The sequence below is a fragment of the Phaethon aethereus genome (genome assembly GCF_964289735.1).
Source record: "Phaethon aethereus genome assembly, chromosome: 5".
NCBI lineage: Eukaryota > Metazoa > Chordata > Aves > Phaethontiformes > Phaethontidae > Phaethon > Phaethon aethereus.
In genome coordinates this window covers 14853374-14878189 of record NC_138579.1, presented here as the reverse complement: position 1 = coordinate 14878189, position 24816 = coordinate 14853374, and the positions used below count along the sequence as shown (strand labels likewise).

The 24816-nt window shown below is 37.4% G+C and overlaps 1 protein-coding gene across 3 annotated transcripts in view; it reads left to right on the top strand.

Annotated features, from left to right (window-relative positions):
* Positions 1 to 24816, top strand: part of EML1 (EMAP like 1) — a gene marked incomplete at its 3' end in the record, with an annotated part of 86882 nt that overhangs the window by 43239 nt on the left and 18827 nt on the right. For all 3 annotated transcript variants that reach the window (XM_082000647.1, XM_082000646.1, XM_082000645.1), the window contains 8 exons: positions 2158 to 2292; positions 8069 to 8097; positions 12752 to 12881; positions 17017 to 17166; positions 18850 to 18919; positions 20834 to 20944; positions 23344 to 23439; positions 23967 to 24101. In XM_082000647.1, the coding sequence (XP_081856773.1) occupies positions 2158 to 2292; positions 8069 to 8097; positions 12752 to 12881; positions 17017 to 17166; positions 18850 to 18919; positions 20834 to 20944; positions 23344 to 23439; positions 23967 to 24101 (856 nt within the window). The remainder of the gene's footprint in view (positions 1 to 2157; positions 2293 to 8068; positions 8098 to 12751; positions 12882 to 17016; positions 17167 to 18849; positions 18920 to 20833; positions 20945 to 23343; positions 23440 to 23966; positions 24102 to 24816) is intronic.

The window sequence follows — 24816 nt, the reverse complement described above, 5'->3', positions numbered from 1 at the left end:
TTTAACTGGAATAGTATTAAATCGGATTATGTTATGTGATGCAGGCAGAACAGTTAACTGTTAACAGTATATTATTTAATTTACTAGAGGAGGTTTTCTTCTTGTATTTGACATTGAGATGACTTGGATAATGTTAGGCTAGTGTAGGCGATGCTTATTTCTGAAATGAAGACAGAATTAAATTCTTTTTACTGCCTCTTCCTTTCTCTTGTGAATGTATTTTGTTCTGTGCCTGTGTAAATTTGCATTCTGCTTGCTGTCTTCCATCGTGCTCTCCACAGAAACAGTATTTTTTTTTAATTTCAGCTTAATCATTTGAATCATGCTTCTTTTTAGTAGAAAAATGCAGCACTGGACATCTGTTCTACCATCGTATGTTCCAGAAAGTTTTTTGTCAAGCTACCTGAGATGCATCTTAACATGCATCTGCTCCGTGGAGTTCCCCTGGCTGGGGGCTTCCTTCCCTTCAGAAGAGCGGTTGCTTTTCAGAAAGACTCTGGTTCAGTTGTTCCTATCGTTTCTGTAACTGAGCCTCAGCTGAGGTTTTGAAACATTCCCTTCCTCCCTGGTAAAAAGACATAAGGGAGCAGGAATATATTAAAAAAAAAAAAAAAAAAAAAAAAAAAAAGAGTGTATCAGTGGTGGTGTGCAGTTGGTCAGCTGATATTTTTTGACCAGGCAGAAAAGTATATCTCATTTCCTTTAGTTATGAAGAGCTAATTCCTCTTTTTCTCCACCACACGCAAACAGGGTGGGGGTAGTTGTTAGGGGCTGATGGGGAGGCTTGGAATAGTCCTTGAGGGTGCTTGAGATGAGCCTTATGGTCAGCAGAGCATCTCTGGGTGTGTGCAGTGGTCAAGGGGGAGCTGGCTGGGGGTGGTAAAAGGGGCGACTGGGGTGAGACCTGGCCTTGAAGGAGCAAGAACAGAAAACTGAAGTTTTCACAGAGGGAGGGAGCTTGTGGTTGGGATTTGGGTAGAGGGGTGTGAGCTTGAATGTGATCATTGGTATCCATGGCTTCTGGAGTGAGAGAGCTGCTGAAGGTGGCCATTTAGTTATGGGGATCTTAGGCGTAAAGGGGACGTGTCTGTTCTGCTCTTTGGAGGGGAGAAAACAGCACAGGGCTGGTGGGGGGGGAACGAGACCCTGACACCGAGTCCTGTTGTTGAGCTGCTGCTGTGGGAGCGTTCCTGCCTCGGTCCGGGCGACGCTGCCTGCACCTCTCTGCCGCACAGGCAGCGCAGCAAAGTGAAAAGCATTGTCCAGCTCGGGGCCTTACCCTTAGCTGCTCCCTCTCCTGCCAGGAAGCACTGCTTTAGGGAGAAGCGCTTTGGACTAAGGAAGAACCACAATAATTTGTCTCCTGTTAGGTGTAAGCTCTGAGATGGCTTCTCTTAACTTACTAAGTAATGATGCTTGTTTTTTGGCTCTCCTTTTTCCATCAGAACGAGTTGGGTGTCTGAGGGGTGCCATAAAGTCATACGGTAGCTCCCTGACAGCTCTCTTGGCAGGGAGGATGGTTGAAGAGTGAGAGAGTAAGGAAAACTTTAAACCTTTGAGAAACACCCTGTCAGGGGATATGGGGAATCTAATGTAAGTAGGAAGCATACATTTTTGACAAGCTAACGAAAAATTTCAGGCTGGCTCACCATTAGTTGCACTTTGGGGTATGTTAAAATTAGCTTTGATCCACAGAATAATTGATACTGAATGAAGGCACAAAGTTAGCTTGCTGGTGCTCAAATTTTGCCCTACTTTCAGCATTCTCTGTAGTCTGGCTGGAGGTGGGAGGTAATATGTTGTCTTCTTAAATCTTTCTCTTCTTATTAAGAGATTCCAAAAGTTCAGAAGTGTGGAGTGGTAGTAAGAGATTTGAAATGTAACCTGGAAAAGAGATATTGCGACTTTTCTGTGAAACTGTTTCAGCTGATGTTCTATTTTATGATTAAGGAAAAAACAGAATGATTGTCTCCTGTTGCACCAGGTACTCAGCAAAACTCTTACGTAGGCTCTTTAACAAATCCAGTTATAATTAAAAACAAAGCTGTAGTTATTTTTAGGGTCAGCATTCCACTTGATATGTTTCTCAAAAATATTTGTCATAGGGATATATGCTTTTACAAGTGCCACTGTAAAACTTGCTCTTTTATTTATTAGCACCGTTAAGAGAACCAGTTCAGCTGAGCGTGTGTCCCCAGGCGGTCGGAGGGAAAGCTACGGAGATTCCAAAGGGAGTCGCAACCGCACTGGATCCACCAGCAGTTCATCTAGTGGTAAAAAGAACAGTGAAAGGTAGTGTTACCTAAATATCTATCTCTTTTCTCTGCCTACTGTCCTAACAATGAATTTAGTTTCTTTACTAAAATTAGTTTCTTTAATTTAGCAATTATTGGAAGGTTTTTTTTTTTTAAAGCTCCAATAGTTGGACAAAAATATATTCTTAAACATTTTAAACAGTTTTTAAAATTTTTATGAAACTTATTTGCCTTATTTCCAAACCATGAACAATGTGAGAACCTTGAGTTGCCCAAAAAAGTCCATAATTGTTAAACATGCCTTTTCCTTTATCTTAGTGGTTTCCCTTGGTCTTCAAGTGCCTGACATGTACTTCTTCAAATTCCTGGTTGTGGTACGTTGACCCCAGCTGGCAGCCAAGCACCACACTGGGAGCTGCTCGCTCCCTCTCCCCCAGCAGGGTGGGGGAAGAGAATAGGAAGAGCAAAAGTGAGAAAACCCATAGGTCAAGGTAAAGGCAGTTTAATAAGTGAAGGAAAGATAAAGAAAAAACAAAACATGTCATGGAAAGGCAATCACTCACCACCTCCCACATGTAGACTGATGCCCAGCCAGTGTCTGAGCAATGACTGTCTCAGTGCGAGGGTCAGATTAAGGAGAAATGGAGGAAGAGGCTTACATGCAGGTGTTATCCAGTACAAAGCGAAATAAAGGGATGCCTATCTCTGTGTGTCTCTGATGATGCTTCTCTATGTGGCTGACACTACAAAGAGAAGAGAATGTCTTGTCCTGGGGTTTCAGATTCAAGATGGTCTTGAACAAATAGCTGATTCATTGATGGTGGTGGCAAAGTCACTGTACTGCTCATCAGGTTCTTTCCCGTATTTCCTAGGCAGATTTTAGTCTTGGCTATTTCACTTGACCTGTTCTAATCCAGTCTCCAATTCAAAAAGTCATGTTGATGATACAGTTTTACTGTCTCACAGATGGTGTGACCATAGAAACACAACGTTAATGGAGATCACATAATGACATAATTTACCTGCTTTGTCTGGGCATCAGTACCATCAAAGGAGTCATTGGGCTGCTTGTGAGCAATGGGATAGGACAAAACATCCCTTCCTTTTTATCCCTTCAGCACATTTGCTTGATGTAAGGGATGACTGAGGTTGTTGTGTACTAATGGACAGCCTAAATATGAGTGATTACATTATTAATAGTTCGCTTTCTGGCTTAACGTTTTCAGGTATGAAGCAAGACAGCAAGTGTGCAAAACTTATGAGACTTGTGAGAGGCTTGAAAAATTATGGGAGTAGTTAAAAAATTGAGAATACTATCAAAGAAAATGTTACAAATTTGTAATATTTACAGAAACTAAAAATTTAGCCAGTCTAAAATCATCTTGATGTTGTGCCTCTATGCATGTGAATGAAGATTTTACAAGCTGACTGAATTCTGTAGGACTGGGCCTTCTGGTACTTATGGAAATTTGACTTCATCTCAGTATATGGCATTTTTTTCCTTAATTTTTTTGTAAAATAATGATAAACAACAGATAACTGAATAGATATAGTTTTGTTTTTGTTTATAAGGTTTTCGTACTTTATATTTTACATTGTAATTTCCTAAAAGACTGCAATATAATTGCAAAAAAAAATTACTGTAGCAGTTCTTTAAGTAATCCGTAAATAAATATTACTTTTGAGAGGAAAATCAATATTTTATTGGATTACTTAGGAGCCATGTCTCTTTCTGCATTTGCAGACTTGGGCAAAATTGTTACTGAACACCTCAGATCCTTATAGCACAAGGAATGTATACCTTGATACATCTAGCAGAATATTGCTGAGGGAGAACCCCAAATACCAACACTCTTAGGGACAAGTGCGCCTGAAAGTTTTAAAAGGCAAAATTAAGCAAAAAATACCCAGTGAATGGACTGCTGAGTTTGCCGTTAGTTTAAGCTGGAAATTCTGTGAAGTGTTGCAATAGCGCATAATTTCATGCAGCTACATTGCCTCAGTGAATTCCTTAACAAGAAGCTGCTGTTTTCTGTATTGATCTCCTCAAGCTGATGGATTTTTCTAAGGTTTTACTTTTTATTCTGCTTATATGTATAATTTCCTACTCTATTGCACATATCAAATTATAGCAACAGCCCTTATGTTGTCACCTCATTGATTTAAGAAAACCCATCTTACGTAAACAAAACAAATTTCTTATGGAAACTTTTTGTTAAAAAATTAAGTTTCTGTAATTAGATGGGTAGCTTTGTTTCTGGAATATGAAGAAGAATATTTCACCTACAAATGGTGAAATGTCATTACTTTTCCTATTTACTGTAGTAATTTACTGTAGTTTTTCAAAAAAGTTTTAAACATGTCATGATCCTTCAGTGTCCTTCCTCTGTATATTTTTATTTTGTACAAAAAAATTCATTAAATCAAGTCCCCAAAAGGTGAATTCTGTGTGTGTTGTGCAGTGAAAGATATACCTGTCAAAACCTAAATACATCTGCTTTTTGAAGATATCCCCGAGTTCCTGCTACATACATAAGGTGACAATTGTCTGAAATTAGCTATATGTTAAAACTACTAAAGAAATAAGGTGAAAATACTAATTAGGTTGTTCATTTAAATTGAGGAAAGAGATGTTTTCTAGCAGCTACAGAGAGGTACTGTACACTTGAAAAATTCATTCCAAAATAGCTGAGAAATAAAAACATCACAAGATAACTAATGGTTATCTGCAGAATTGTTTTGTTTCTGCTCTAAAGTTGACCACGGTACTTGAGATGCATTTTTACTTTTTTCATACTGTTTTAACAGAAACCCAGTGGCTATGTCATTCTGCAGTTGTTAGGCCACAAAGGGTTGAGCAACAGCATTGCTCAGAAATCAGTTACTTTGGACTCAGGGAAGAGGTCCAGCACACAAGTGATGCAACGCTTAAATAATGTGCAAGTATCCCAAGGAACTAATCGAGAGCGCGTGTTAGATTGCCTTAGCTGGAGCTAGTGATGTTGGTGCCACTGTCAGAACAATCATTGTATTGTTAGAGTTTTCCCCGATTTATGTCACAAGCAGCCTTGAGAGTGTTCAGCACCACAGCTCTCACCTCCTCAAAGAGTGTCCTTCCTGTTGAAGCTGGGCCACCGTGCAAAATACAAAGCAAGAGTCATGGGACTAGAAGAAAAATTAGCATGATTCTGTACATTGTGGGCTAAGGATGTCCTCCTAAAGCTAACTGTGTGTGTGAAAGAGTGAGGAAGAGCATGCTACTTAACCATCTACTCACAGCCTTATTATTTGTATCATTGATCGTTATGGGTCCCTTCCAACTTAAGATACTCTGTGATTGGATTCTATGATTCTGTGTTCTGTAGATGAAGCTTAAAGCAAAATGCATGCCAGGAGTCTAAAAAGGCAATCGCAAAGTTTTTCAAAGCATATAGAGTTGTAGGCTGTTACGCAAAATCATAATGCTATCAAAAGCTATTTTAAGAAGCTTTAAGCTTAAGGAGATGGCCATAATCTCCCATGCTGCGATGGGGTGTCCCAACTCCCTATGGCTATGAGCCAGGGGTAAGCCTTCCTAAGGGTTAGGTAAGTAGGAAGTGACTCAAGTTCACGAAAAAGAAAAAGGGTAGTCAGAGCTCTGAGCTGTGTGTGTGGTGAGGGTTTTTATAATTAGAAAGTACACATGATTTGCTTTATTACTATCGTGAATCAGCCTTTCACATTAGCTTGATTAGCTTGAATAAGTCAGCATGATCTTTTCAGAGCTAAGGACTCTATTGTCTCTAATATGGTAGCATTTCTGACTAGTGCTCTGTCCCATAAGGTTTTTGTTTTCTAAAAATATCTTCATTCATAAGAGAAAATGTTAATCTTGGTGTTAACAATGGCAACACATCATGCGATTTATATAGATTGGCTGTGTATGCCAGCTTGAAGCATGAACTTTGCATGATTAATACTAAGGCTAATATTATGAAATGTTGCTAAGTTGGTGGGTAGGATCAGTAGAATTCTTTTTTTGGTTTGGTTTTATCATTAAGTAAGTGTATTATTGTCAACATAACTGTCAAATGAAGACAAAAAGAAAAATACTGTAAAATTATTTGCTACAAATTCTATTGGAGAGAGAACTTTTATGCTTAGAAAAAATTGTGTACAAAAATCCAACTCAGTTTTGTTTCTTTTTTTGGTTTCTCTTTATCTGCCCGCTGCAGTCTAGGAACAGGTTTGGAGATGGCATCACAGCTCTAGGGATACTTCATGCTTCAGCATTTCCTCATCAGAATTCTAGGGCTTTTAACCCTTTTGGGATCACCCTAGGAAACATACAACAGTAATCTGAAATTTTTGAAACTTCTACTGGATAGAAAGAAAATGGAACTGGGAGGAAAAATAGCTGCGCAATATAGCTTTGTGTCCCTTTCACGCTTCATCAGAAACATCCTCAAGCCTAATTATATGGGGACAAAGGACAAAGAAAACAAATGACTGGTATTTCTTGAAAAAGATTGCTTCTTTCTGCCCAAGGTAGCACTGTCAGAGAATCAGAGAATAGTTTTGGTCGGAAGGGACCATTAAAGGCCATCTAGTCCAACCCCCCTGCAATGAGCAGGGACACTTTCAACTGGAGCAGGTTGCTCAGAGCCCCGTCCAGCCTGACCTGGAATGTTTCCAGGGATGGGGCATCTACCACCTCTCTGGGCAACCCTCATTGTGAAAAATTTCTTCCTTACATCTAAATCTACCCTCTTTTAGTTTAAAACCATTACCCCTTGTCCTGCTGCCACAGGCCCTGATAAAAAGTCTGTCCCCGTTTTTCTCATAAGCCCCCTTCAAGTACTGGAAGGCTGCAATAAGGTCTCTGCAGAGCCTTCTCTTCTCCAGGCTTTCTTCACAAGAGAGGTGTTCTGATCATTTTTGTGGCCCTCCTCTGGACCCTCTCCAACAGGTCCGTGTGTTTCCTGTGCTGGGGGCTCCAGAGCTGGACACAGGACTCCTGGTCCAGAGAGCTCCTCAGCTTTTCTGCATCTTCCTTCTCCATATGCTTCATGTATTTTCCCCACAAGTTTTGCTAAATATTGTCTCAAGATGAAAAGACAAACTGTTTCAGGCTGTCTTCCAGGCAGCAGTGCAGTGAGAAAGAGAAGACATTTTAATCGTGATGGATATGTGCTTTCTGGGTTTTACCAAGTACTGTCATTCACCAAGAAAAAATCGGGCAATTCCATGCTTTATGTAAACTCTGTGGAAAAGCACGATTCCAGGTTTGGTTTACTCCTTAAATCCAGAGGGAACAAAGCCATGAAGTAAGCGAACACCCCCACATGCACTGATACAGTAGCCCACCCTGCTCCACATATGCAGAGAGAATTTGTAGTTAAGGATCTGCTCCTCGCTTTTTGCCATAGTTGCAGACTGCGTTAGAGTAACAACCCACCGACTGGAAACCAAAACTGATTCAGCTACTCGTGACCAATTTCTGTGTTCTCCTGTAACTGGACTAACTCTGCAGGAGAAGACGATTTGGTAGTTGGTAGAAGAAAATGTATAGTTTTGAGAATGTAAGGAGAACTGAATGTAAAAGTTTTAACGCCTTCTATCAAGGAGCTGCAATGTATGCTGCTTTTAATTGTGTCTGCCTGGGGATTTACCTTGTAAATAATTGAATTGAAAAAGTATTTATATGTACACACAAAAAATTATTTAATATTTTTTGTATTATATTTTAAATTTTCTATTCTATTTATACCTTTATATGTGCAGACTGTATGCATGTGCTTTTTAAAATAGAAATTTCTTCATTATTTTCACAGCAAACCGAAGGAACCAATGTTCAGTGCAGGTAGGAACTTTTAAAATTTTTAAGCAGACAACTGTGATAATGTAATAGATTTTTTTTGTTTTGGTGTTTTTTGGTTTGTTTTTTTTTTTCTGTGGATGCCTAAGAACTGGTATTGGAAATCTGAGCATACTTACAGGCTACTGATGATATATTTTTTAAAAAGTTTATAAGTGGGCCCTAGTTTTTATTGGCCCAATAGGTTTATTTTACAGTTAGGTTTCTTTGTAAGACAAAGAAGAGAAAAGCTGTGTCTTCTTACCCCAAATATGTTTTCCCTTTCAAAGCAGCATTAAGGTTTTGTTAATTAAAGCATGTGCCAAGTTCCAGCTATGATGCTGTCATGTTAATTTAGTCATAAAAGGGAGCCGTCAACTACTGTTAAAGAATGTCACATCTGTCCCAATGCCTCGTAATAAAATGTGTCTAATTACAAATAAAAAAGGAGTTACTACAGTTTTGGAGGTCTAGCTTTCATTTGAAAATCCCTTTAATTTTTCCTACGTATGTATTATTCCTGTAAAAAAGATTTCAAAAGTGAAATAGTAGGTATAAGCAAAAGCAGAATTTGTCCTTATCATTAGACAGCTGCAAACTTTTGAACAACCTCAATAAAGATGCGAAGTGGAACAGCATACATAACAGTTGTTTTTGTTCTGAGAAACCAAGGACAACTAAAATAAAAGCTTCCTTTTCATGAAATAAGGAAAGGAGAAAACGTGTTGATTTATCAGACGTATCATACTATTTTTGTGCATAGTTCTCTAACAGTAATCATATGTCAAGCTGAAAAAGTAGAAAATCTTTTATTTACTGGGCTGATGGATCAGCGTCCAACAAAGCTCTTAAGCCATACTTCAGGGTTTAGTGTAATTGATTTTGAACTCAATAATATCTAAAACTAAGTAAGCACTTAAGTATTTTGTGGCAATAAAATCGCAGTTCATGTCCCTTGCGTGAATACTGCTGGTTTAGAAAAAGAAAGCTTCTGACTCACACAGAATATACTTCTCCTTTTTAACATTCCTCCTTCCCTTGCACCATGTAAGCAAAGGTATTTGGAATAATTTTTCTTCTGACACTTTCCCCATAGGTAAAGCTCAGTAATTAAACAGGTGTGACACTACTTCTCACTTGGACAAAATTCCTACTGAAATTAATGATTTTTTCCTAAGACAGTTATACTTGGTATTTTACTTTAAGCATATCGTTGTAGTTATTAAGGTAGTATTGTAAGAAGAACTAAACAGAGCCCCTAGCTGGAGAAAAAGCGTTTTGGCTGTAATTACCCAGCGTACGGCATGGAGTATGGCTCTGTTCTGTCAAGCATCAGGTTAGCCTTCAGCAGAATACAGCTGGGCAGGCTGTAGAGCAGGTATTTAGTGAGCTTATTATATTCAAACACATCTTTATCTAGCCCTTCTGTCTCTGTCTCTGTAATCACAAGGGAAGCGCCGTGTGACGCACTGCAAAGGTAGGCTTCACTTCCAAAACCTCATAGCTCTCGAAGCAAAATGGTACTGGTGGGATAAAAGCTCGATGTATGAATAGCTGTTTTCTAACTCGTGTGCAATTTGCAATGTTAAAACTTTCCTACTTCTTTTGAATGAAACAAAAATATTATACTATCTATTATACAGTCTACTGAATTATAACCCTCAGGTGTGCTTTAATAATAACAAGGGGTTATAATTGATATTCCTGTGGCATTTTTCAGAAGAATTTGAATTAGAAAAAAATATGTTGAGAGAGCTATATGGCAACACTTGGATGTTCACTGTGTTTGAAATGGTGTTCTGCACTTTTGCTGAAATTCATATAGAATTTGCCCCTTTGTTGGCTGTTTCGCTGTTAGCCTAACATGATTATAGAAGCCTTGTTTTTTCCCTTGCTTTTTCTCACTGAGTAGACTGTAGATTTTTCTGAACGTTCAATAAACAGACCTAGGCCTCCAGCTAATTTCTCAGTGCTTTTTGCTCAGTGTCATAAAGCAGAGTTTCATTTGGTAAACATACCATATTGTTTTCTAAAGCTTTAGCTAAACTGTAGTGTAAATATGCACATTTTTGATGCATGTTTATGTCTGTGATATAATCACAGATTTGTCTTGCTTTTTAGAGATAGCTAAATGCTAACGTTTTTTCCACTAATCAGCATCTTTCAGCTTTGCAATAAAATTTCACAAAGCAAAGAATGTTTGTTCTCAAGGCAAAGTCTTCTAGAGAGTCTCTACCTCTGTGTATTCTCTGTACAACTTTATGCCTGCATTCAGTAGTGGTCTCCTTTGCAGATTCCACCGGCATTCATGTGCCTTCTTATTTCATTTCAGTAACTGATAATTTTCACAGTTATTTTCAACAACAATTTGAAATTTACAAAATTGCAGATGTAAAAGATACATTTGTCTAAAAGTTTCACCATTGGTCTGTCTTTGTAGTTTGATAATTGTCTGTCTTTACATCTATATCTTCACATTTAGAACTCTGCTGTCTTTAAAACTTAGCTGTGAAAAATACGAGGGTTGTAGATTGGTTATGTAAATAATACGTTTGGATTACTGACAAAAATCAGTGCAGATGGAATTAATATTACCAAAAGTTAGAAATAAATACACAGTATGGATTTCTGTGCCTGACCTAGTCATCCTCAGTTCCTCTTTATAGTTGAGAGAGGCATTCTGAAGGCATGATTTATATACTTGTTATAATATGCTTGGTATAATTTACTATACTTGCTTTTGGACATCTGCTTTAGCATGTGACTAATTTGTCCAAAAGTACCTGTTTCTCCCTGTTTACTGTATGAAGGAGTTTTGAGTGACTAGGTCAAATACTTCCACTGTAGATGGCTAAGTGCAAGTTTTATGAGTCCCGTAAGTTTCAGCTGAGAAAAGCAGTTCAATGAATTAAACATTTGTTCATACCTAGCCTTTGATAAGCTCAGTCAAGGGTTGTCACTGCTGAAAATCTATTGATTTCCAGTGCACCAGTATCAGTAGTACTGGCATGTGTTTCAAGCTCATTAAATAGATGCTGCATGCACATACAAATAGTGCTGTAATGCTCTGCTATTTAATGCTCTGCCCTCTGTAGTTTATTTTCCAATACAGATCTATTTGAATAGATTTTTAAAAACAATTCCAGTATGCTAGCATTTTAACAGGCATCTTAAGTTCCAACCATCTGTCACCATTATTTCACCATTGTTATTGCTTTTTTTTAGCATTCAGTTTTCTGTTGTTGTCATTGTATGTATGAATTCTGTAAATGAAGCTAGAGAACCCTAGCTGTAACTTTACTGTGACAGATCAGGTAGATCTCTCTCCCAAATGAATTAATCTAGAGGCAAAATACACATATATTTAGGTAATACAGCATAGCTGTGATGTTTATTTGTTCAACCAGTAATTTTTATTAATTTAGTCAAGATTTGTAGCATATGCACACTTCCAATTAAAATAAAGCCTTAGTTTTCAAACTAAAAAAATAATGGTATAGTTGTAGTGATACTTAACAATTCATAGCATAATTTTAACAGTCCTGAATTGTATAATTTTTTTTTTCATTTACATGATTTTGTTACTTCTGCCCTTCCATTTCCTCTGTGCCCACGATTATTCTGTCTAGTAACTCTACAGATGTCACTGACTCCAAAACTGCTTGATTCGCATGAGAACAAGGCTGAACCCCTTGATCTGCCGATGAAGCAGCAAGAGCCAACACGTTCTGAATCTGGACAAACTTCACCAGAAGTTCACAGGACACCCACTTTGGCCTTGCCAGTTCCCAAAAGTCCTAGTCAGACCTTCATGGCATTTCCCAGATCTCCTAGTTTTATAAGCCCCATGAAGTCCCCAAGTCAGTACTTCCAGATCTGTTATTAATCCCTGCTTCTCTTCCCCCAAAATATCTCTTACCAGTTCAGCACATTATTTTTAGTATTTTCTTCTAGAAATGTTTACTTCTGTCAGCCAATTCAGTTTTTGTAGCTTCTCTCCTATATGTCATTTTCCTTCTTTTAATGTGCTGTCAATGTTGTCATTCCTTTTTCAATGTTAGTAATTCTCAAAGCTCGTATCTTTTCTGCATGTACATCAGCATGATTCCTTTTACTAATTGTTTATGTTCCTTATTTCGAATGTATCTCTAACACTGTATCAAGTGTAAAGCATATCTTTACACTGAGATGCAAAGAATGCGACTGAGTGTTGGAAAATAGATGCTGATGCTCAACTGTAAATACTGATTAAAAAATAAAATTAATTTTAAGTGGCATTTCTGCGTTAATTGTAATCTTTGATGTTTTCCCCTTCATTTTTAATATTTAAAAAATGTAATATTGTAACATTTTTCACCAAAAAAAAGTTTTTATTTCAGACTTTCCAGTTTTGTAATTCTTCATGACATTGTTTAGTTCTAATTATACTGCTCAAAATATTTAGAGGAAAAAGGGACTTTGTACGTTTAAAAAAAATTCTGCTTAGTGATTATGATTTAGGAAGAAAAATCCAAACCTGCTTAATTTCTTAAGTTTGAGATTGCTTGTTGTTCTGTAATTGTAACGCACCGAACTGTTAAGTGGGAAGGGATGGAGGAGCACTGGAGTTCCCAACTGATGGCTTTTTTGTGTAACATTAAACATTTCTGACCTTTTGTAGAGGAAGGATACGTAAAAATGTTTCTTCGTGGACGTCCTGTTACCATGTACATGCCCAAAGAGCAAGTGGAATCTTACAATTTGGAAGCAAAAGTAGAACTACCAGCCAAGAGGCTTAAACTGGAATGGGTGTATCCTTTCTGTGCTAGAGGACTACTGGAAATCAGTCACTTCTTAATGACTTGTTTTAAATATTTTTTTGAGCTAAAGTATAGCAAAATAAAGATCATCAGGTTCATTTGATTAGTGAAGTGACATTCCATTGAAAATAGGTGTTAATTTCTTGAGGCTGTTGTTCTGTACCTTGTGGCAGCTTAAGAAAGATTTTGCGTAAATGTTGCCTGAAGGTTCAGTCTGAAGCATGCTAATTAGCTAAAGATTAAACTAGGCATATTGTAAGAATGTAGTGAGCTGTGATTATTAATTATACTATGCATAAAACAGGCTCAGATTTTTTTGCTGATTCTCAGGAGTAATTTATTGTTTTAAGCTGTGTTTTATAAAATGTGCACCATTGTCCTTTAGAGGATGCTGTAATGAACTTCAGTATTTGAATAAGCCCTGAACTAAATAGCGCTTTGCAATGGATAGGTGCTTAGCAATAAAATTCATAAGATACCGTATGTAAAATAATGTTTGAATTTAGATTTTAAACTGTGTTTAGGCACCCTAAATACCAAGCAACCAGAATTTTCCACTGACTTCTATGAGGACATCTTTGCAGAATTCTAACTTGAAAGAAATCAGTGTTTCATTACATACAGAAATCTTCACATTTCACTTTTAAACATAATGAGAAAATACATTCTCTATTGAAAAAAAAGACACTTCATTTTTGAATAATCTTAGTGTATGTAATAGATGATTCAAGATAAAAATATAAACACAATAAGATCTGAGTTTATTTGTAATATCCGCTATCTTTAGAGAGGTGAAGTCTTCATAGTTTTAAGAAAAAGACTTTTTTATTTTTTAAGTCCCAAACAGTGTAAATAGGAAGGTGTTTTGTCTTCATAAAAAAGACGACAGGCTGCATATAGTCTTTTTCGAAGTTGTATAAATAGAACTGCATGTGGTTTCAGAATGCACACAGAGTTTCCAAAAGTCCCATTGTATTCACAAGAGATTAATGACAGATTTAGTAACCATTCTTAGTACTCCTATTGCAGCTGAGCCTGTGGGCTCTACCCCACTCTGCTGGAACGGCAGATGATGCCTACAGAAATAACTGATGATGAGTTAAAAAACAAAAACCCCACAAAATTAATAAAACAGCTGAGATTAGAGTGATAAATACTGCTTTCAGCATTTTACCATCTAATTGTCGTACAGGCTTTCACCATATATCACAACAGAATTGAATGATGTCTTTTTACACTTGCAAGGTGCCCCTCGCTTAGGGATGATATAGGAGAAAGGATGCTTGCCGAAACAACAAAAAAACCCAACCACAGAACAAAACACTGTCATTAGTAGTGTGTGGATAGAAGCTGAAGTTAATATTTCAGACTGTTGTAAGAAATGATTATTAGCATAGGTCATGATTTCAGTCTCATTAGTTTCTCACTTAAGCTTACTTAAGTGACTGAATATTTGCCAGATGGAGTATTATTTTTAGTTTGAATATTCATATGTCCTTCCAAGTGTGTGTCTGTATGCCCAGTAGAATCCCATATATAAAGGATGTCTATGAATAGAAAAGGTATGAAGTAATAAAATGGTCTAACTAACTCTGAATGGTTACTGAGGAGGAAACATATTTTTCCAAAAATACTGTGCTAATTTATTTTTCAGATCTTAACTTCTTTGCAGTTAAACCCAATCATGAAATCCATACTGAAAAGTTATACCCATGACTAGCTATATATAAGGCCTTAAAAAAAAAAAAACCCAAACCAAAGAAAAAAACAACCCCCCCACCTGAGCCCAATTTACTGACTGTAATGCTGAAGATACAAGCTGGGGGCAGGAGCATAAAATAATTTAAGGAGAGAGACAAAGACAGCAGAAAACCAACTGATGCTGCAGGCATTCGTTCCAGTTAATTTGGAGGAGCTGAGCTGTTTGCTTGGAGGGTAACAGAACTGGAGTAGCAGAAAACATCTTTGTAGTGGACAGATCAACCTGGCTGTGGGATTACAGCCAGAAATGCTTTACAATGTAAGGATGGAGATAGAGAAACAAGATATCGGAGGTGAGACAGACAAATGGAAAGGGTAAAGCAGACTATGATGAGAAACAGAAAGAAGAAAATCCAACGTGTGTAGATTTCAGGGCATACTTGAACCACAAAGTGGTTTTCTGATTGTGTTAGCAGATATCTGAGTAAGCTGGAAAAGCTTCAGACCATATCAGATATATTCAGACATGAAGAAACAGAAATGCTGAGTGATGAAGTGCAAGGGGGGGCTGGAGCAGACGTGGTCAAACCTGAGCGAGAAATTGGCACTGGGGACATCGGGGCAGGAGTGGTGGTCTGCACAGATCCATTTGAGACCAGCTCATTTGGCAAGCAGGAGGTTTGAAACAAAGGCTGCGGGCCAAATGAAAAGAAAAGGTCAAGATAACGTTCCCTGAAGTACCAACTCACCAAATCCAAGTTGAAGCCACCAAATCTGAGTGTGGGAAACTGGGAGGAGAAGGAGAGATCAACCCCCAGGAGTTTACATCTGAGAAAAAAGGCTGATAGAAACTGAGTGTTTGACAACAGCAATCACGCGAAGGGTTGAATGCGGCATTGTTCCCCACAGGAAGAATCATAAGGAAAGGACATTTTCCCTAAAGAAAGAAGAATCGTAAGGAAAGGACATTTTCCTTAAAGAAAGGAGAATCTTAAAGAAAGAGGTTTTCCCTAAAGGATGTAAACTTTCCCACTTAATAGCTATTTTTATGCACAGATATTTGTTCCTTGTGAATGTCTGTAAAATGTTTTTACTTCACTTTTTTAAAAGTTCAATTCCTTACACTAACTTCAACTGCTAGTTCATTATCAACTTGATTACATATTGTTGAACTAGGGAAATTTTATGTTGGCTTCAGATGGTAATGGTATCTGGCCTTATAAAGAAAAATAAATTGAAACAAATAAAGCGTTGTCCTGCAATCTAGAGTGGTAACTCTAAACTTTATAGAAAGATTCAAAATTGATAGTAAATGCTTTGTAATTTGAAGATAGCGATTGTTTTCATGTCTTCAAATTTGAACATCTCAAACTTGAAGGAACTTTGGATGAAATACTTCTGGTTGGGAGTATTTTTGGCTGTATTTTTGAATGCACATTTTGATGGTTGGCTATGCAGCACTACTTCTATTGCATTTATTAGCAAGGGATCTCTAAGGTCCCTTCCAACCCAAACCATTCTATGATCATTGACTATAGAGAATAGTGCACAAGTATCTTTTTAATATCATATAATTGGGGCTTCAGTACCTCTCCATACATTTATCACAGTCAGTCTCTCCGTATTGACTGAGTTGGAATGTACTGCTGTTTTGCCAATATTCTGCTAATGCTGTTTCTGTCTGTTCACATAAAAAAGGAAAGCCAAAGTACTTGTAGTACCTAATGACTCTTTAGAAGAATAAAACTACATAGTTTGGGTGAATTAACATTTGGTCTAAATGAGATTCTTTCTGGGTTAGTTCTAGTTATTTCATTGGATTAATTTTAGATTAGTATTGATATGACTAACATCAGAATCTGGGCCACTGCCTTAAATACTGCAAAAATAAATTGGAACAGATGATGTAACCCTTTTATGGTTTCATATCCATCTGGCTGGTAATGCCCAGAATAATGAAATCAATCAACCTGCACACGGGGTAATGCAATCAATCCTAATGTAATGCAGGGAGATGTACTGAATGACTTATTAGCGTTTCCATGAAGTCTAAATTTTTATTTTAATTAGTCAAGCAGTGTAAATAGTAAATACACTTGGGACAAAATTAAGACTGCCTTAGTCTGGCATTTAGCAAATTCTAGAGGATGATAAAGGGATAGTATGTCTACAAACTCCTGTCATCTTTACCATGTATTTTCTGTAGGATCTGTAGGTTTTCAATAACTCAAAGTCTGGGAAACACTTTAGCTCTCTACTGTAGTAAGGGAGGGAGTTCTGAAGACTGTCAAGTGATAAAGCTGTGCTCAAGCCAAGGGGTGCTGACTTCAGGAAATACAGGGTCAGAAAATCCATTTTGTTTTTCCTTATTTTTTAATGTTCTTAATTGGTAGATAACGTTATTGCAGCTTGACCAACATGCTAGCTATGGATATAGGGGTCGGGACTGTCGCAGTAATCTCTATCTTCTTCCAACGGGCGAAACTGTATATTTCATCGCATCCGTAGTTGTATTATTCAATGTTGAAGAGCAACTTCAGAGACATTACACTGGTCATAATGATGATGTGAAGTGGTAAGTCACCTAATAAGCCTTTTTTTTTCTTCATAAAACAGTATTTGGGAGGTAATGTTTTGTTCTTTTAATATAGTTTTGAAAATTCAAGTGATTTAACTTCCGAGTCATGCATAGGTTTGGTCCTTAGGCCTGACAGTGCGTTTGCACAAATAAGGGTCTGACCGTAGTCATGGTAAGGATGTTAAATGTCTGTTACAGCTCTGTGTAGTCAGCAAACAAAGCAATTGCTGTCAGGATGTGATGGCACAGACCTGATAATATCCAAATATGTCCCTAACAGAGCCTGGATTTGCTTGAGAAACCTGCCTGGAAGCCTGTGCTGGGCTACCTCATTGGGATGTGTCTATGTGCAGTTGCTGTATTGATGTTCTCCAAGTTACTGCTTGTTTCTCTGTCTCAGTTGCTAACAATTCCTCCTTGTATTTACTTGAGAAAACTTACTTTTCATAACTAATATACTTTTTACCTTGAGAATACAGAAAAATAGAAACATACTCATTTTCATTCCTCTGTTTTTAGGATGATTTAACATTAACTTCTTCAGACGCTTCTCCTTCCCCTGTCTAAGTAGCATTGAATTATTCATCTTCACCTGGGTATGGGTGCCAGATAAAGGTCCTTTAGGCTCAATCTAACCAATGAATCAGTTTTAATCTCATTTGCAGTCTTCCTGGTAGTCTCTAGGGATGTCTGCATCATGGCAGATATCCTGTAAACTAGTCCTCAGCAGCCTGGTTTGTCTGCTGCCATGCAGACATGCCAGCTTGGGCTTCAAAGTGATTTAGCTGTGTTCGAGCTTAGAGGATACTAGATATCAGGAAATACCAGTATCATTAAATTGAAACCTAAATAAACGTATGGTTTATCTTGATGGTATCTGTCTGTTTGCGGACAGTAGCTGAAAAAGAGCACCTGGATTATGTGATGGGTCCTAATGTATGAAATGAGTTTGACATCCGTTCGTTAGACAAACATTATGAAACACCCGTTGTCCCTCAAAAGTCAAAAATAGACCTGGTAACTAAATCTGGTTGCATTGTGAGCATGTTTCATAAAATTGGATTATTTGTATAATCTCATTGTTTTACAAGGAGATTTTTAACTTGGACCTGTTCCATCTCATTTCTTTCTTTGAAATTTTCTGACTCTCTAGATATTTCAAAGCTTTCAGGTTTATTGGAAAGAGGATACCTTTCTGCATTATAAAATTGAATTATTGCCACAGTTCATTTTGCAGGGCATTTGGGCTCTAGAACTGTATGCAAAGCAGCTGCAGTGAAAAAAAAAAGAATTAAGGGAGGATTTAGGGCAAAAATAGACTGTACTCCAGGCTTTAATACAAATTTTAGGTTGCTTTTTCGTAGAGACATTAGATACCGCAATAACTTCAATCTAGGTGAGATGAATCCCAACATGAGTGAGATTGGGGCTCGTTTGATACATGCTGTGAGGTATTAGGACTTGGGCAAATTACTGCCTTGTTGATAAGGGAAGAAGAGTTTTTTGAATAAAATGAAAATTGTTTTGTCAGTTCTGTTTCTATATATTTAAAATGTTTACATGTATGCTCTGTGCTTTATATGACTAAAATAGGGTTATTTATTTTGAGCTCATGTAAAAATTTGATGAAATAGATAATGAATGGCTTTAAGTTTAGCCTCTTTTTCTTTTCTTTTTTAGCCTGGCTGTCCATCCTGATAGGATCACTATAGCAACAGGTCAAGTTGCAGGGACATCCAAGGATGGAAAAGTGAGTGACCCCTCTGCTGACATGTAGTTGCTTATATTTCATAAGAATATGCTATTAAGAAGATACATGCTATATTCTTTTCATGTAACAATTAAATTGGTCTTACACCTTAGGACCAAATGCAAGGAAAACTTAATTTGAGAGTGCCTATTGCATGCTATCAGAGTTACCCAGTTCCATTGTCAAGATTGGTCAGTGGTTTCTGGTTCCATTATGTAGACAGACTGAAGGTAAATTTGGAGCTGGTCTCCAAAAGAGACATGGAAGGATGAGTCTACAAAGGAGACCTGAGAGGACAGATGGATGGGGGGAAAAGGAGGAGAAGCAGTGGATATTATATTGTACAGTATACACCTCATTTCTGACTGCAGCTACCAAAACCAAAGTACAAATAAGAATGGCTTTGGGTTGTTTGCTGAAAAAAAAAAAAAAAAAAAAATCTTACTCTTGCCATCCTCTAGGCAAGAATTTTTTTCTCTCTATTATTACATGTATTATCATAAAACTTAGCTGTAGGCTAGGAATTTATTTGAACAGTGTAAGATGAACATTGTTCCAAAAAGCTAAGACAAGAGGAAAAGAATGGGTGCAAGCAGAGGCAGGAAAAGCATGAAGAAAAAGTTACTCAGCAGAGTATGCAGCTGAAGTCACAGCCAAACTATTGCAAAATTGTTGGTAGATGTCAATGAAGAATTTTGGGATAAAAACGGATTATCAATATGCTAAGTACTTTAAGTAAATGGGGAAAATAAAACCCCAGTTATGCAATACAAGGTTTATGTAAAGATAACTTAGTTGAGTAACATAAACTAATAATTTTTATTGTGTGTTGGAGAAATGTCTGGTATTTCGGTTTTTTAAACTTCATAAATACAATTACTTACCCTTGTATTTGTGAAATAAAATCTAAAGGTTTGATGTGTATGCTTGAGGGAAATGTGGTGTATAGGTAAGCTTATATAAAAGCCATTTATATAACTGAGATACAGAGATGGCCTTGATTTATTAATTTATTTGTTTTTAAGGGCAATTTCACTACTTATTAGCAAGAAAGGCAGATGGCTGTTGCTTTTTTTTTTTTCCTCCTGATACTGTAACAAAACATATTGGCTTTATGTGAAAGAACAGGGAAAAAAAGGAAGTAAAACATGGCTTTTGTTCTTTTCCTGCAAAGGTTGAAGATACTGTATTAAACTCCTATTTTTAAAATAAAACTAGATCAGCAAGTACTTCCTGGGATTGCCCTCTAGTGGGTTTGAGAAGCATTTCTGCCTCCACGAGGCTGGGCCTGCGTGGGGCTCTGCAGTGCAGAAGTCAAAGGTAGAGGGGAGGGAGGGGGAACCACCTGGTTTTCATAGGGAATCCGTCTTGGGCCATTATATATACCTTAAATTTTATGTACAAAAAGAAAGTTAGTTCAGATTACAGTTGTACAGTTCTTTTCTACAGCCATTTTTATGGCACTGAAATTAATTACGTTTTAGAAATTCTTAATCTTTTTTTTTTTTTCTTGCTGCTTGATGTTGACCAGAATTTTGTCAGTTGCTACAGTTTAAACTGATGGTCTTGGACCTACCAATAGGTCCCATGTTGCTAGGTCTTCACCAGTCTTCACGTACTGAAAGATGTCTCAGTGCCCATTAACTTCAGTGAACTAACTGAGGTCAGTGCGACCTGACGTGCTGTACGCTCTGGATAGTCAGTCTCAGACACTGGTTCTAGGCACAATAATCAGCAAATCATTTGTAGCATCTCTGTGCTTACATGGGTGTCTCTAGAGAGGTTCTGATAATTTTCATACCTTAAATTGTGTTAAAATGTTTTTGGGATGCATTCTCATTTTTTTTAAATCCTGATTTTTTTTTTTTTTTTGCCACCATTGTTTCAGCTATTATTTCTGTGTCTATTTTATAGCAATTGCCACCACATGTGCGTGTCTGGGATTCTGTAACTCTGAATACACTGCATGTCATCGGAATGGGTTTTTTTGATCGAGCTGTCACTTGCATTGCTTTTTCTAAATCTGTAAGTAAAATAAATGAATAGTCATATTAAGAATGTTTGCTGAACAGGTCTTTGAAATCTTTCAAATTCAGCTTCCTTGACCAAAACAAAATTCCGAGCTGTCTTTTCTCTTATCTTCCTCTTTAGAGGAGGAAAGCTTGCAACTCAGTCGTTTCCAACCGTTTATGTTGCTATTAAGGTTAGCAGTATCTGAGCAGTCTCCGAGATCTACTGTGTGCATACCATAAAAAACAATTAATTTCTTTAAGGAGAAGCAGTTGCAGAAGTACTTGTGTTCTTGAAATTTCAGTATCCTTACTTCTTCTCTTTAATCATCCCATTGCGTTTCTCCCTATATAAGAAAGTTACTCTCTCTGCATCTTTTAACCCCCTACACTGTGCCTAAGAATGACTGATGAAAGACCTTTACAATGGCCTGTACCTCTGATTTTGGATTTAAAAAAATGAGAGCTCCCATGGGAGAAGCAAAATCTTTTGCTTGAAAGCAGCAAAGGCATACGGATAAAGGACTGTAAAGAACTAGAACCCTGTTGTTAGCCTCTTGGCACCATACTTTGAGCTCTAGTCTATCAAGGAGGTAAAAAAAAAATGACATAGGTGGCATTCAAGTCCATATGGAAAACATGAGTTTGTAACCTGACACGCACAAGTCTAGAAACCCTCCAAGGAGAACAGAATCCGTAAGCAGTGTATCTGGTGGTGTCTGGTTGGCTCGACAGCATTTTTAAAAAGGAGAGGACTAAACGGTGTATTCCCTAGGCAAAATGTACTTCAGTGGAAGTTTCCACAAGTACTTGGTCACAATATTTTATAGGAAGTAGAAAAAGAAAGGAATAAATTGAGAGAGCTGGTTAAGAATACAAAGGTGGAAAACTACACAGATCAAGGTCAGCTTTGAAGGATGAATAGAAAGGAGTAGCAAGCAAATACTCCGTAAATGTCTCCCTGGAGGAAGAAATAGGTACTTAATAACAGGATCTCTATTGGCAGATGCCACGAGAAAGCGAGTGTTTAATATGTTTTGCTTTCTGCTATGATTTCACAGTCAGAGCTTAGCCTTGTTTTGAGCCTCACGTCCCATCCCATAGCAGTACGCTTATCTTATTTTAGACAGCCCTCTCTTCAGGCTACTCAGTCCTGTGTCTGCCCCACCTCTTGAGTGGCACTGGCACAGTTATTTTTGTAGCTGCATCTGAGATGTGTATTAGAGGCCCGATTCATCAGGAAAACGACCATGCATCCTTATATATAAAAAAAACGAAGCAGAGTTTGCTTGGGTCTTCCACTCCCTCTCCCAAATTGATCCATTCCCCAAACAGGCGCACTCTATGATAGCCCAAACTTTTGTGGTGACTCAGCTCAAGAGGCAGCAACAAGCGGCCTTGCTATGGGTGGCAGAGGAAGGACTGCTTGTGGCAGCGTCGCTGCCAAAGGAGTGCTTGTGTAACCGCAGGCTCAGTCTGTTCCAGCAAGCTCATCTGCAGTCAAAGCTAACGTAGCTGATGCCCCGAGCAACAGGATGCAAAATCATATTTGAATGGGTTGGAAAGCAATTAGACATTACTTGATGGTTTGTTCCACTGTAGACACGCTGCTAGGAATGAACACCAAAGATTGGAAAAAGTGGTCCAAAAGTAGCTGCTATTTGGAAAAAGATCTGATGATTGTACAGCAGTTCCCGTCACTAGTGAGACCAATGTCGGTCACCTCCCCTCAGTTCAGGAAGAGTCTGAGTTGGAGTTCCTCATCCAGTCTTTGGATTCATACTTCAGAAGAATGAGCACCAACTGGAGAAGGTCTAGCTAATATGATGCATGAAGAAAGACTGAAGAAATTAGGGTCAATAAGATTATATAGACTGGTAGAAGATAGACCTATGAAAAAGATACCTGTCAGGAATAAACTGTTTTCTAATTTACTACTATTTTAAGTAGTAGGATCTATTATAAGATCCATTATTCTTATATGAAGAGTAAAATTGTTCTCCTTGTCCATAGCAGGTCTGATAAGAAGTAATTGGTTTAAATTGCAAAGAAAGAAACACAACATAATCGTCAGGAAGAGATTTCGTAACAGTATGGATAATTATGTGTAGTTCGCCTTGGGAATTTCCATCACTGAGAGTTTGGAAAGAGATACCTACCTCATTCCTGACAAAGTGTGTTTGCCCACAGTTTGCAAGAGTTCCTCTTCTAGATCCCTTTTTAGTCCTATTTTTCAACGGTCCTATAAAATATTATACTTGATGGTGATCTATGGGATAACTAAAAGTATAACAGTTAAAGTGTAAATATGTATAAATTCACCTACACGGAAGTATTTAAGTATTCTAAATGTGTATTTACATGTTTCTAATGTTGGTTGGGGGATGCATTAATATTTTCCATGTTTTGCCTCAGAATGGAGGAAGTAGCCTGTGCTCCGTGGATGACTCAAACGACCACGTGCTTTCTGTGTGGGACTGGCAGAAAGAAGAAAAGCTGGCAGATGTCAAGGTGTTGCAATAAGATATTTTGTACTACTTGCTTGTATGTAGATTTGGATTTCTTGTCATAAAATGTCTTTCTATATTTAACGTCTTGTGCCTTTTTAACACTTTCATTTTATAAGAGGCAAAGAACGTGAAGAAAGGGAGTATTGTCTCTCTCTGTTGAGATTATCCCAATAATTTGTTTTTTTGTTTTAAATTTTGCTATTGTAATTGTTCTAGAATTGATTAGAAAAGTAATGCAATGATAGGAGCATGTGCAGAAAAGAAACATCTTAAACTAATCTTCTGTGCAGAACTTCTCATTATCTGACGTAGTTTTGAAGGATAACTTTTGATACTAACTTACAAAAACAAAAAATCTTTTGACTTCAGAGTATTCTACCGAAGTATTCCAGTCTACACTAATAAATGAATAGGTCAGAATTTTTCTTAAAGTTGATCAGTTAATCTAACTAGAGAACCATTTCATATAATTTTATTTTCTTTGAATTTTAAATTTTGATACAATGTTTTTCTTTTTTCCTTTTCAAGTGCTCTAATGAGGCTGTATTTGCTGCAGATTTTCACCCTACTGATACAAATATAATAGTTACTTGTGGAAAATCACACCTTTATTTTTGGACACTAGAAGGGAATTCCCTTGTTAAAAAGCAAGGATTATTTGAGGTAAAATAAAATTTTCCCTTAATTTTATGTTTGTAATAATGGTACAGTCATACAGAAGTAAGAGTTAATAAGGCTTGTGTAAATCAAAAGAACTGACTGTTACTAAACTTGAAATTTTGCAGAAACTCAGGTAGCATTCATGGTATGGCACAGAGACCTTTTCCATGGGTGGTTTTGAAATTGCATTTCAATGCAGCTTCCACAATGTTTTGAAATGCAACTGCCATTTGTTCCTTGCATTCTTTTTCCTATATTCTTTATGCTACACTGCCTCCGCCCCTCCCCGCAAAACAAAATTACCTTAAAACTTGCTATGCTTACCTCAGGTTAAAAAAAAAATAGAATGTGATATTTGCTGGGGCTTTTTTATTTTGTCAGAGGAAAGACTTGCAAAGCCCCATAAATTACACGAATATGAATATTCTTCCCGCTTCATCTGTTTTGCTCAGATACATACACATATGTAATTCAAATACAGATTGAGCTGGCCGCTATTCGGTAAATATAATTTTTATTTCAAGGTCTTGATTTGGTTTTGGTTTTAAATATAGACTAAGCTCTACCGCAGTTGCATGTGCGAGTGAGGGATGTTTGCGGTGACTGCAGATAACTCCAGGAGGGCCTAGTTAGCTGCTTGTGGAGTCCAGGCTCGCAAGTCTAGTCGAAACAACCATTTTGCAATGTCAATGAATATACTTTGTGTGAAATCAGGAGG